The 14,039-nt window shown below is 44.3% G+C and overlaps 2 protein-coding genes across 9 annotated transcripts in view; both read left to right on the top strand.

The window, feature by feature from the left end:
- Window positions 1–31: 31 nt before the first annotated feature.
- On the top strand, window positions 32–4,835 carry ftcdnl1 (formiminotransferase cyclodeaminase N-terminal like 1). 2 transcript variants are annotated; one of them, XM_086145462.1, is made up of 7 exons: window positions 32–891; window positions 1,007–1,064; window positions 1,436–1,557; window positions 1,635–1,730; window positions 3,347–3,502; window positions 3,577–3,750; window positions 4,099–4,835. In XM_086145462.1, exons 3-7 carry the CDS (start codon window positions 1,440–1,442, stop codon window positions 4,527–4,529), a joined length of 975 nt encoding a protein of 324 aa, XP_086001588.1. In that variant the 5' UTR covers window positions 32–891; window positions 1,007–1,064; window positions 1,436–1,439; the 3' UTR covers window positions 4,530–4,835. The 2 variants fall into 2 exon arrangements, with proteins under 2 accessions (XP_086001588.1, XP_086001587.1); XM_086145461.1 differs by lacking the exon at window positions 1,007–1,064.
- A 6,874-nt stretch (window positions 4,836–11,709) lies between these two features.
- The window catches only part of LOC147234781 (nck-associated protein 5-like), a 29,478-nt gene continuing 27,148 nt past the window's right edge, over window positions 11,710–14,039 (top strand). For all 7 annotated transcript variants that reach the window (XR_015106048.1, XM_086145457.1, XM_086145455.1 and 4 more), the window contains exon 1: window positions 11,710–12,217. The gene's annotated coding sequence lies outside the window, so the exon portion shown is untranslated. The remainder of the gene's footprint in view (window positions 12,218–14,039) is intronic.

Raw genomic sequence — 14,039 nt, 5'->3', positions numbered from 1 at the left:
TTATGTTATTCGTTTAACTGCATTCGGATGTACTTACGTCCAAACAGTTTGTTTTTAGTTGCTGTATTGTGAGTTAATTACAGCTATTTTGATTAGTACATGCAGTAATTAAATACAAGAGACATGTCCGAAGTTAGATTTTTAGATGCCCTCCAAGACCAATATTTTTAAAGACGATTTTATGTTAACTAATTTTCATTGAATCTCAAGTTACATTTTTCACGGTGTCTAAGGATTGCCAAGGATTTTTTTTAAGAAATAATTTTAACAGTGAATGAATAAAATCAAGTTAAGTAAATGGTATTATAAAAATCAAATGAAGTAAAGGTAGAAATGAAGACCACCATTTGTTACATTTTTAGTATTTTAAGATTATAAAGAATCGAACAATTTAAGTGCCAGCTGATATTTGTTATTAAGAAATGCTGTGTAATTATTACAAGGATCATAACCTTTCTACTTAAAAGCATTGAAATTATAAAGTGCTTTATGGGTTGGAATAAAATATATATATATATATTACAACTTTAAGGCTATAACAGGAAAACTGTTGAAAGTTTGGAGAAAATATGTTGACACTGAAAGCCGAGCAGACCGGCGTATTGATTAGCTGATTGATGTCATAAAGTCTTTACCGTCACAGTGACGAAGTTGTGCGTGACGTGACCAGAAGTAGGGGGGAACCATCTTGACGCCTTCGTCCACGTCTCGGGTCTTGTTTTGATTTTTCACTGAAGTGTCGGCGGGGGGCGGAAACATGTGACCCAGGCGAGGTTGACCTTTGACCTGCCTACGTAGAAGCCACGAGCCACGAAGACTATACAACAGTTAAAACTCGACGTCAATCAATGTTACAATAGAAAGACTGAGGCTCCGCCCAACGACCGGAAGGTAATTTTCGTTTGAAACGCATTTTTTTAAATATATTATTTTATTATTCAATTTGTTAATTTAAAACAATTAACAGTTTCACCAGACTAAATGACTTCCTGTTTTAAACACTAAGAAAACAGTAAAGTGCTGTCAGTGGAGCTCAGGGCCAGGAATCAGACGAGAACCTGATGGTGAGTTCACTGTCCATGGGAAATATCAGAACTTTCCACGTACTCGAGAAAGCTCAGGAAAATGAAGCGAAACTAAAAGGAGGAAACAAGCGACCAATCAGAGGCTAGGGGAGATCAGCGGTCTTCCAATCAGTGAGGTTGTCATAGGTAGGCAGTGATGTCATCCCAGTTCTCATTCTAGAAGGTCCAGCTGTAGTAGCAGAGGGACTACAGGGTCCGAGTCTCGTCCCCACAACTTCAGGTTTAGTTCCAGAAGGTCCAGGTCTCATCCCAAAAGATTCGGGTTGAGTTCCAGAACGTTCAGATTTAGGTCCAGAAGATCCAGGTTCAACAGATGGTTGCGAGTGTTCACTTGGTGTCTGTGGCTGCAGAGCCATGGCGGCAGCGGGATCAGTGGGCAGGCGACTGGTGTCCTGCCTCCTCAACGTGTCCGAGGCCCGCCGGGTGGAGCTGGTGGAGAAGGTGGCGGCGGCGGCAGTTTACAACTCTCGAGGCAAGTTGGCCCATGTGACCAACAACTCCTCTGTCGCCCTTGTCGTCCTGTTTTAGTTTCCACTTCCTATATCCCAGGTGAGCATCGGGAGGAGACCACAGTGCTGAACATCTTCAACGACCATGACTACAACCGCTCCGTCATCACCATCGTGGCCTCCATCGGCTCCATCAGTAAGAGCTCTGCCCCCTGTCATCAGGGAAACGCATTTTTGTTCGGAAGAGAAATGGAGTAGGAGTTATCTTGAAGGAGGAGTTTGTTAAGAATGTTCTGGAGGATGTCAGATAGACTTATGAGTCTGAAACTGGAAATTGAGGGTGTGATGCTCATCAATGTTGTTAGTGGCTATGCCACGCAGGTGGGATGTGTGTCTGAGGAGGAGAAGTTGTGGAAAGAGTTAAATGAAGTGATGCAGCATATCCCAGAAATCAAATACTGGTAAATGGTGCACACTTCATTGGGCATGTTGGTGCAGGCAATAGAGGCCATAAAGAAGATCCTCAACAGGATCTTAGAGAGTGTGAAGCTGCCAAAAGAACGGAGAAGAACTGTGATAGTGCCCATTTTTAAGTTATAAGTGGGATGTGCAGAATTGTGGCAACTATAGAGGGATAAAGTTGATGAGTCATACAACGAAGTTATGGGAAAGAGTAGTGGAAACTAGACTTAGAGCAGAAGTCAGTATTTGCTTTGAGAATGCTAATAGAGAAGTACAGAGAAGGCCAGAGGGAGCTGCATTGGGTTTTTGTAGACCTAGAAAAACCATATGACAGGGTGCCAAGAGAGGAACTCTGGTGTTGTATGAGGAAATCTGGAGTGACAGAGAAATATTTTAGACTGGTGCAGGACATGTATGCTAGCTGTGAGAAAGTGGTGCAGTGTGCTGTGGGGGTAACAGGACCATTCAAGGTGGAGGTGGGACTCCATCAGGGATCTGCTCTAAGCCCCTTCTTGTTTGTAGTGGTGATGGAAAAGCTGACAGATGAGGTTAGACAGGAATCTCCATGGACCATGATGTTTGCAGATGACATTGTTATCTGTAGTGAGAGCTGGGTACAGGTTGAGGAAAATCTAGAGGTATTCGCTGGAAAGGAGAGGAATGAAGGTTAGTCGTAGCAAGACAGAATATATGTTTGTGAAAAGTGGGCACACACTGGTGGGACCAGCGATGCTGTATGGTCTAGAAACAGTGACAATGACCAAAAGGCATGAGGTGGAACTAGAGGTTGCAGAGATGAAGATGTTGATGTTATTTTTGGGAGTGACCAGGATGGATAGGATCAGGAATGAGTCTATCAGAGGAACAGCACATGTTTAATGTTTTGGAGAGGAGGTCAGAGAAGCCAGACTGAGATGTTGGGTCATGTACAGAGGAGGGATAGTGAATATATTGGTAGATGGATGTTGGAATTGGAGCTATAAGACAGGAGGTCTAGAGGAAGATCAAAGAAGATTTATGGATGTTGTGAGAAAGGATATGAAGGTAGTTGGTGTGAGAGAATAGGGTTAGATTGAGAAGGTTGATTCGCTGTGGAGACCCCTGTAGGGGAAAAGCCCAAAGGAAAAGTGGACTCACCAAGGAATGATTTGTTTGCATATGCGTGTATGTTTGCAGTGTGATTTTGTATGTGTATGTGTGTCTGTAAGATGATTTGAAAGGATTTGTAGATGAGGACTTTATAGGCAGTTTAATCGCTGTTTTTCATCTGAACTTAAGGAAAACGGGCAATTTAGTTCTTTTCCACTTTTGCAGTGAACTAACAACAAAATGATGTGTGTGTGTGTCCAGGGGAGGCGGTGCTCAGTTCCTGCCTGGAGGCTCTGCGTCTCTTGGACCTGTCCTTCCACTCGGGCCTCCACCCGTGTCTGGGGGTGGTGGACCTGGTCCCCTTGTACCCCCTGGGGGAGGAGGTGGGTGAGGAGGCCTGCGCCGAGGAGGCCAGAGGTCAGAGGTCGACTCCGCCTCCTCCACGCCCCCATATTATGACAGCGTGATCACGGCGTCCTCTCGTTCCTCAGCCGTGGCGGCGGCGCTGACGGAGCGGGTCCCCGGCGCCGCCGTCTTCCTTTTCGGCTGGGCGGACCGGCCCCTGTGGCGAGGCCTGGCCCAGAGGAGGAAAGAGGTGGGCTGGTTCCGGAAGGGGTCGCCGGACGACGGGGGGCCGATGCTGCACAGGCGCTACGGGCTGACGGGTCGGTACCCAGGAGAGGATGAGTCCTACCTTACCGTTATATGTGTCATGACAGTATTATAACAGTGTTTTAGTGTTATACCATGTCATTACAGTGTCATTACAATACTATTACCCATGAGAAAACAACATGAAAATGCAAAACTGTTGAAAATTAATATCCGGGAATCGGATGAAAGAAATCAGTATAAATAGTTTTCAGATTTTCGTAGTTAAGAGTATTGTCATAACACTATAATAAGTGGTGTGTGTGTGTGGGTGTGTGTGTGTGTGTGTGTGTGTGTGTGTGTGTGTGTGTGTGTGTGTGTGTGTGTGTGTGTGTGTGTGTGTGTGTGTGTGTGGTCTGCAGGCGTGGGTGCCAGCCCCTATGTCATGAACTGCAACGTCACCATCAACACCCAGGACCTGGCGTTGGGCCGTAGCATTGCCGCCGCCATCAGGGAGTCCACGCCAGGCGGGCTGCCGGGGGTGCAGGTGCTGGCGCTGCCGCATGAGGGCGCCGTGGAGATCGCCTGCAACGTGGAGAGCGTGCGTGGGACCCCGCCCCACGAGCCCCCGGTGCCATGGCCAACCTTCAGCGTGGACGGGCAGCCGTATTGCCACGTGCCAGCGGCACTGATTGCTGCACGGGTGGAGGAACTGGCGGCGAGACACGGTGTGGCCACCAGGGGGGCTGCGCTGGTGGGGTTCACCCCACGGGAGTGCAGGGACCTTGGTGAGATCGCCATCTCCCGTGGCATCGCCGAGTTCTGGAAGGTGCAGGGGAACATCCGCATGTGATGCCTGAAGGTCATGTGATCCGCCACACTAGTGGTCATGTGACCCTTTGTGAGCCGCCATGCTAGCAGTCATGTGACCCACCATTTGAGCCGCCCTAAATGGATGAAAACCTTAAAATGAGATAAAATTGCTGAATTTCTTCTGACTTGCCGGGTAATTAAATGTAACAATGTATTATAGCAGTGTAATAACAACGTAATAATGTAACACTAATAACACTGTAATAATATAATAATGTAATGACATGAATGTTTTATCGGGAGGGAAAATCCTTTTGAATAAAAGATAAATGAAATGCATGAAAAATAGATTTGCGTGTCCTGGTTTTTATCTCTGGCTTGTGCACGGCAGCTTTTTTTTTAAAGTGGATTTTGTTTTTCTCTCATTCCCTTGGGGGTTGAAAATAAAATCACTGATGTTTTATTTGGGTATTTTTTTCAGAGTAAACAAAACACAGTTTAAATCGAGGGATGATGAGTAGCTGTTCTCTACAGGAGTGTGGTGCAAATGGGAAAAGACATCAAATGCGTTTTTTGTTTTTCATTGGGTTTGTAAATGATTGAACGTGTTGCAATAAAAACCAAGATTAATGAGGAACGAATGAATACATTTAACAAATACCCTTTAATATTACTTTGAATATATATATATATATATATATTTATAGATAGATATTTACATTTTAATGCAGTCTCAGGGCGGCATGGGCCAGTGTCTCCCTGAGCAGGTCCCAAGCCCGATAAATGCAGAGGGTTGCGACAGGAAGGGCATCTGGAATAAAACTTTTGCCAAAACCAAACATGCGAATCAAACCTAATAATCAGATCGTACCGGATCAGTCGAGGCCCGGGTTTACAAAGGCCGCCATTGGCACAGATGACCTACAGGCTACCAGTGGAAACTGGGCTACTGTGGGTCAAAGAAGGAGAGGAGGAAGGCACATTCGGAAGCAGAGAAAGAAGAGGAAAAGCAAGAGTCTGGGACTGTGAAGAGGGACTTTGAATATTGGGACCATGACAGGAAAAGGTAGAGAGCTGGCCGACATAATGCAGTAAAGGGATGTGGATATACTGTGTGTCCAGGAGACCAGGTGGAAAGGTAGTAAGGCTAAAAGCTTAGAAGCAGGCTTTGAGTTGTACTATCATGGTATTGACAGGAAGAGAAATAGAGTAGGAGTTATCTTGAAGGAGGAGTTTGTTAGGAATGTTCTGGAGGTGAAAAGAATGTCAGATAGACTTATGAGTCTGAATTGGAAATTAAAGGTGTGATGCTCAATGTTGTTAGTGCCTATGTCCTGAAGTTCTAGAGTTAGATGAAGTGATGCAGAATATCCCCAGAGATGAGAGAGTGGTAACTGGTGCAGACTTCAATAGGCATGTAAGTACAGGCAATAGAGGGGATGTAGAAGTGAAAGGCAGATTTGGTTTACAGGATAGGTACACAGAGGGACAGATGGTGGTAGACAAGGGTAGAAGAGGTGACTATTGTATACCATAAAGTAGCAGAGATTAGTCAAAGTGAAGTGAGGAAGGCATTCAGGGAACGCCTATCAGCCAGAATGAAAAAATGTAATGACAAAGGTAAAGTGTACAAGACAGTGATGAGACCAGTGATGCCGTATGGCCTAGCAACAGTTACAATTACGAAAAGACAGGAGGCAGAGCTGGAGGTCACAGAGAAGAAGATGCTAAAGTTCTGAGAACTCCAGTGTGTTCCAGGCTTCCAGAGAAGCGTGGGATCCCAACTTTCTGGATTGTGGTGTCAGTTTATCCACTCTCAGTCATGTATGAGGTTATCCTTTTAGCCAGTGCAGAAAAGAAGATCTTGCATTCTATACTAAGCAGTGAGATTGTTCCGACTTGGTCTATGGTTGAGGAGTCCTTTCTTTTGGCACAAGAGAGCCTTCTGCCTTTTTCCAGCACACTGGGATGATGCCCCCAGAACCTCTGGAATAGCTTTCAAAGCCTCTAAGGGAGCATCAGGCACTCCTTATGTACCTTATAGGGTATACCGCTTGGGCCGGGGCAGATCCTGGTCTGGCCTTCTTCACCATCTCTTGGACTTCCTTCAAGGATGGTTCACTGCTGTTGAGCTCTTTTCCAGATGTGTCAATACTGTTGATGTTGGGTTGACACTCAAGGCTTTGTTTCTGGAGATATCATTGTGGGTCTCTCTCAAGAATGCTTCTATGTCTTCTTTTGGGGCTGTTCAGCCTTCCAGACTTTGCTTCACCCAGCAGTGTACTGGTGAATCTTGAGGGGTCTTTGGTGAACTGCGCTCTTTTGCTCACCCTATCCTTCCTCCTTTTCCAGGTGCATTGTGCTCTTTGGAGTCTGCAGAGGCCTTCCTGGAGTTGACTCGTCAGGTCCCTGATGCCTTCCCTTTCATCAGCCGGGGCTCTTTGAACTGCTTGTTGAGCGTCTTGATTTCTTCCTTTAAGCGATGGATTTCTCTTTCTCTTCTGCTTGGTTGCTGTGCAATCTTGATGTTCACCTTCTTGTCCTCCAATCGAAACCGATCCCTTGCCAGAGTGTATGTTATTGTTGTGGTAGTATTGACTTTCTGCTCAGCTTGTCTTGGTGCCCTCTTGCGAGTGCTTTGTATCAGGCTGCCAACCTAATTTGTGATGTGCATTTGTGATGTTATAATGATATAATTGTGGTATAATGTTTTATTTATGTTATAATACTGACGTAATTGTGATGTAATACTGATGTATATGTCATTTATTTGTGATATAGTTGTGATGTATATGTGACATAGTACTGGTGTACTTGCGATGTATTTGTGATATAATACTAATGTATTTGTGATACATTTGAGATGTAATACTGATGTATTTGTGATATAATACAAATATATTAGTGATACAATGCTTGTGTTTTTGTGATGTAGTGATATATTTGTGCCATAAATCTGATTTATTTGCGATATAATACTGATGTATTTATGATGTATTTGTATTATACTACTGACATATTTGTGATATAATACTGATGCATTTGTGATGTTATAATGATATAATTGTGGTATAATGTTTTATTTATGTTATAATACTGACGTAATTGTGATGTAATACTGATGTATATGTCATTTATTTGTGATATAGTTATGATGTATATGTGACATAGTACTGGTGTACTTGCGATGTATTTGTGATATAATACTAATGTATTTGTGATACATTTGAGATGTAATACTGATGTATTTGTGATATAATACAAATATATTAGTGATACAATACTTGTGTTTTTGTGATGTAGTGATGCATTTGTGCCATAAATCTGATTTATTTGTGATGTAATACTGATGCATTTGTTAATTATTTGTGATATATTTGTGATATATACCGAGGTATATGAGACATAATACTGATGTATTTGTGATATAATACAGATGTATTTGTGATGTACAGGCTTGTCTCCGAAAATTAAAATATTGTGATAAAGTTCTTTATCTTCTGTAATGCAATTACAAAAACAAAAAAATGTCACACATTCTGGATTCATTACAAATCAACTGAAATATTGCAAGCCTTCTATTATTCTAATATTGCTGATTATGGCTTACATCTTAAAAAAACTCAAAAATCCTATCTCAAAATACTAGAATATCATGAAAAGGTAATTTTTGTTTTTTAATTGCATTACAGAAGATAAAGAACTCGATCACGATATTCTAATTTTCTGAGACAGTTCTGTATTTTGATTTAATCCTAATGTATTGCTGATGTACATCTGATGTCACGTAAGTGCCTCTTTCCTGCCGAGATGGCTGACAAGTGGTCACCTCCTGTTTGGGCAAGCATCGCACCCTCCTGCTCCCCCCCGGCTGCTCCAGCCGGTGAATCAGCTGGAAATTCAGTGACAACAACAAACTGCGGCGGCCATCTGAGGACAAGCCACCTCTAGAAGATCCAGAGATGCAGGGTTCGTGAAAAAGATAGGGATAGAAATTTTAAAGGGAATAAACGGCTAATCCATATATGTTTAAGTAGATTTAAAAAGTGATAATCTCCAGAGGGCCGACTGATGCGTCACCCTGCATTCCTGCCTGTCGACCCACGCCTGCCTCTCATTTCCTGTTTCCTGTCACATCTTCCCAGAAATTCCCATCAGCTGGTCGCATGTGTGTGTGTGTGCGTGCATATGTGTGTGTTAATGATTACGCACAGGCAAAAAAAAAAATCCCTTTAAATCTGGGAAAAAAAAGGCTCACAGTGAATGTTGAGAAATGGAGCAGGAAATGAAACTGAACTGGACAGGAAGTTGTCATCAACAGCGGGCTGGGGGGGGGGTGCAGCTGTCAATCACTCCAGAAAACTTTGGCTGCGGTTCCATGTAATTTGACCGACTTGTTCAGCTGGGATTAGCCCCCCCTCCCCCATGGCGCTCCACCACGTCAGCAGGAAGTGGAGCGAGAAGATTCTGCCGTCGGGGCCGAACGTCGCCAGGGAAACGCTGCTCATATTCTGGAGAATCAGTGCCAACTTCCTGTCCAGGTCATATGGACCCCCCCCTCCAGGAAGTAACGGCGGACAGGAAGTGAGCAGACAATCAGCTGGAAATTAGCAAGAGGCTAATGTCACCTGAGCAGGAATCTGCTGCAGGTGATTAGCAAAAAACTACAAAAATGAGCAATAAACTACAAATAGTGGTAATAAACTACAAAAATGGCAGGACTTTGTCTCTCCTTCCGTCACACATTTTGCAGAAGGTGTGAAAGTGTGGAAGCATCCACGTCATGTCCACGTCAGGAAGCAGAAGCATCTCCTCCCCCCTCCTGCTACACACACACACACACACACACACATGCAGAAACACACAGTCTAATGTAGGTCACAGCAAAAGCCCAGAGGTGCTTCGTTTTCCTCATGTATCATACATCCCTTCATCTCTCCGTCTCTTTATCTTTTCTTTTCTTCATCCCTCCATCTATTCATATCTCCATCCCACATTTTTTTCTTTCCTCCATCCATTCATCCCTCCATCTACTCATCGCTATGTCTGTTCAATTCTCCATCCATTCATCTCTCATCGATGACACCTCTTTTTTTCCCTCCATCTATTCACCCTCCATTTATTCATCTCTCCATCGATTCATCCCTCCATATATTCATCCGTTTATCCATCCATCGCACGATTTGTTCACCCCTCCATCCACCCTTCATGTGTTCACCCAGCCGTGCACGCCTCCTCTGCCTCCAATACATCCCCCCATCATCCCTCCATCCACATGCGGCATCCAAACATCCCAACATGGCGCTGTAGCCCCGCCTAGCCCTCACGTACACACACACACACACACACACACACACACACACACTTGGACTCATTTTCTCCTGCAGAAACAGCAGCTCTCCTCCCTCCCAGAGGACGGCAGCTAAAAATAAGCCAAATTTCATATTCTACAAAAATCTCCTCCTCCTCCTCTCCATCCCCCTCTTCCTCCTCCTCTTCCTCCCCCGCCCGGTCTTGTGTTTGTCACAAGGCTGCCGTTTCCTCGATTAACGGCAGAATGAACATCCATAAGAGACACTTAAGCCTCCACTGACTCTTTGTGTCTTTGTGTGTCTGTGTGTGTGTGTGGTGTGTATGGTGTGTGTGTGTGTCTTTGATATAACGTTGCCTGACAGCGAATCATCTGAGATGCAGCAGCAGAAATAGAGGAGCTTATTTCTTCACATCATCCTTCTCCTCCTGCTATAAATACCCCTCTCCTCCTCCTCCTCTTCTCCCTGCCCCTTCCCCCCTCCCTGCCTCTGTTTATGTGTCCTCTCCTACCTCCTTCCTTCCTCTCCTGCCTCCTTCCCTCCTCTCCTGCCTGCTGATATGGGGGAATTTTTCCCCCCACTTTGTCTGAACAGGCGCTCTTCCTCCTGGTGTATGTGTGCATGTCATGCCATCTCTGTGTGTAACCAACACGAAAACAGGCAAAACAGGAAACACTTTTAGAAAATAAAAGCCCTTTTTTTTTTTTTTTAATACATTCTATTATTTTTTTTTAAGAATAGAATATTCTAGAATATTCCTTTATTTGTTAATGAATCACCCGTTTATGAAAATATAACTGATTATTCTGGTGAAAAAAATAGATAAGTAGAAACATGGAGGGAAAAAAAGGGTTTTATTTCCTCTTATGTTGATGGTTGACGCGCAGGGGTCAAACAGGAAGTGACCTCACAACTGGGAGGCGTGAAAGGAAGGCAACTTTACTTCTTCTCAGCAGCTCCATGCCTGGGACAGAGTTTGGAGAAGATCATCATCTGATCTGGGGCTGGAGACAACGGAGGAAGGAAGGAGGAAACAAGGAGGGAGGGAGAAAGGAGAGAAGGAAAGGAAGAGGGAAGCAGGAAGGAGATAAGGGAAGAGGAAACAAGGAGAGAGAAAGGAGTAAGAGAAGGATAAAATAAGAAGGAAGGAAGCAAAGAGGGAGGGAGGGAGAGAAGGAAGGAGGAAGAGAAAGAAGTAGAGAAGGGAGAGAAGGAAGGAGGAAACAAGGAGGGAGAAGGAGAGAGAGAAAGAAGAAGAGAAGGGAGGAGGAAACAAGGAGGGAAAGAAGGAAGGAGGAAACAAGGAGGGAGAAGGAGAGAGAGAAAGAAGAAGAGAAGGGAGGAGGAAACAAGGAGGGAAAGAAGGAAGGAGGAAACAAGGAGGGAGGAAGGAAGGAGGAAGGAAGGAGGGAGGAAGGAAGGAGGAAACAAGGAGGGAGGAAGGAAGGAGGAAACAAGGAGGGAGGAAGGGAGGAGGAAACAAGGAGGGAGGAAGGAAGGAGGAAACAAGGAGGGAGGAAGGGAGGAAGTGGTAGAGGGAAGGAAGGAAACAAAAATGGAGGAAGGAGAGAGGGCGGAGGAAACAAGGAGGGAGGCAGGAAGGAGGAAACAAGGAGGGAGAGAAAGAAGAAGAGAAGGGAGGAGGAAACAAGGAGAGAGGGATGACGAGAGAGGGATGACGAAGGGGGACGGAAAGAAATGGTGAGGAAGGCCGGAGAAAACGATGAGGAAGGGAGGGAAGAGGTAGGGGGAAGGAAGGAAACAAAAATGGTGAAAGGAAGGAGGAAACAAGGAGGGAGGAAGGAAATAGGAAGGACAGCAAGAAAGATGGAGGAAACAAGAAGGGAGAAAATAAGGAGGAGGGAGGGGAGAAGAGAGGAGGAAGGAAGGAAGGAAGGAAGGAAGGAAGGAAAGGGGGAGTGAGAGAGAAAGGAGGGAGGGAGAAAGGAAAGGTAAGAGGGAAGGAAGGAGGGAGAGGAGCAGGGGAGATCATTGGAGTGGAAACATGGAGAACATCGGAGTGAGATAGAAAGAGAGAGAGAGAGAGAGAGAGAGAGAGAGAGAGAGAGAGGGAGGAGGAGAATCTTCCTCGGCGGCTGCTCCGGTCTACGTCGTGAACGTGAATCTCGCGTGGATCTTCTCCTCCTCCTCCTCCCGGTTCCTCCGAGCGCGGGACCGGAAGACCGGCCGGACCCGCAGCACGGCTACCTTTACCACACACACACACACACACACACGCACACGCACACACACGAAAGGGGTGTGCGCGCACGCCCAGACGCACGCAGGGATGTATCCGGTGACCCAGATCTCGGAATCTCGGTTACCGGACCCGTTCGGCTCCGCGGCGGCCCCGTGAAGGTGATGAGGTGGTTTCCGTTTCCGGCCGGACAGCTTTCGTCCTGAGACACGACAGGTGAGCGCGCAACCGCCGCCGTGCGTGTGTCTGTGTGTGTGTGCGTGAGCGTGTGCGTGTGCGTCCGTCAGGTCCTGAAATCTGTCATCGAAACGTGCTCGTGATGTGCGGGAATTTTCCGCGGACGTGGATCGTGATTTCCGTTTCTTTTCCCACGGCGCCGAACCTGAAATAACCTGATCATATCTGGGAATTCAATGGAAAATTTCCGGAGAATTTTTTGATTTTTTTTGGAAATTTCAGGGAAATCTACAGGGGATTTTCAGAATTTTTGGGGGAGGGGTCAGGGGAATGTTCGGGAGAATTTTCAAGATTTTTGTTTTTTTTTGGGGGGGGGGGGGGTCAGGATATCACCGAAAAATGCAGGTCATTTTCGGGAATTTTCTGGATTTTTTTTCATTTTTCAGTTGTTTTTTTTTTCAAAATTTCTGGGATTTTTTAATACGGTTTTTGATATTTTTATGTTATAAAATATATATTTTTTAATTTTGGTATTCAGTGTATTTTTATTTGATTTTATTTATTTTCCTACTTTATTTTTTATTTCTATTTATTCTCTTTATACATGTAATTTTGATAGATCCCATTCATTCATTTCTCTATCTACGTCTTCATATTTATTTACATTTTATTTTGACAATCATTTCAGTCGTTTAACGTATCTAATCAAATATCTTGTTTTAATTTTATTTTGTTTTTTGGGATTTTGTTTTAATATATAGGTTTTATTTTGTTCTGATTTTGATTCAATTTTATTTCATTTAATTTGGATATATATTTTATTCAGCGCAGTAATTTTATTTTATCAGGATAAAAGCAAAACACACAGAAAAACAAATATAAGAAATTATATCCCATCAAACCAAATGAGAACTTCTCCGCGCACATGAATAAGTCAGAATGAGTGAGTGAATAATGAGGTAGGTATGAATGAACGAGTGACTGAAGAGGAATGAAGGAGTGCATGCTCAGGAGTACTCATAGTTAGCCATAATCGTGTTTTCTTGCAGATAAAGTTCGGGGGGGGGGTGTAGTCATGGCGATTCGGGTCAAACTCCTCATGCTCATTCTGGGATGTCTCGGGGGGCAGGATGCACAGGGGGCAGAGCCACTGTGTCCAGGTTTGCACTCTGAGACAACGGTGGTAAAACAACAATTGCAAAGAGGCAACTATGACGGCAACACGGCATTGACGGGGACGTTGGCAACAGGGGCAAAGAAACAGACGGCAACAACGATGTTGACACCAACAACAAAAAAATAACAACAGTGATATGACAAAAAGGACATCATTGACAAAGAAGTTGACAGCAATGAATTTGACATCATTGACATCAACGATAAAGAACACCGATAATAAAAAGGCTATGACGACAACGACGTTGACAACAATTACAACAACCAAGACTAAAACAACACACAACAGCTTTGCCAACAACCAAAACAACTCTTACAACAACCACGTTGACAACAGCAACTTTGACATCAAAACAATAGACAAAAAGGATAAGACTGACGAGAAAAACGACGTTGAAAACCATAACGACGGCAAAGGCAAAAACAACAACAGCATGAAAAAAAGGATAACAACCATGTTGACAACAATGAAGCTGGCAACAGGAATTTTGACAACAGAAACAATGAAAATGACAAAATGGACAACAACCCCGTAGACAACAACTATTGTGACAATAACAACAATAACAACAATGACCAAAAAATGGTCAGCACCACCAACGACAATGGCAATGACGGAAACAATGATGACTTTGACAAAAACAACTACAGCAGCCACGACAATGAAACAAGAACAGCACCAACA

This window comes from Fistularia commersonii, chromosome 4 (assembly GCF_037954325.1).
Source record: "Fistularia commersonii isolate RoL2024-O1a breed Wild chromosome 4, RoL_Fcom_v1.0, whole genome shotgun sequence".
Taxonomy (NCBI): domain Eukaryota; kingdom Metazoa; phylum Chordata; class Actinopteri; order Syngnathiformes; family Fistulariidae; genus Fistularia; species Fistularia commersonii.
The sequence above is the reverse complement of the archived record's forward strand: the minus strand, read 5'-3'. Positions and strand labels throughout refer to the sequence as shown.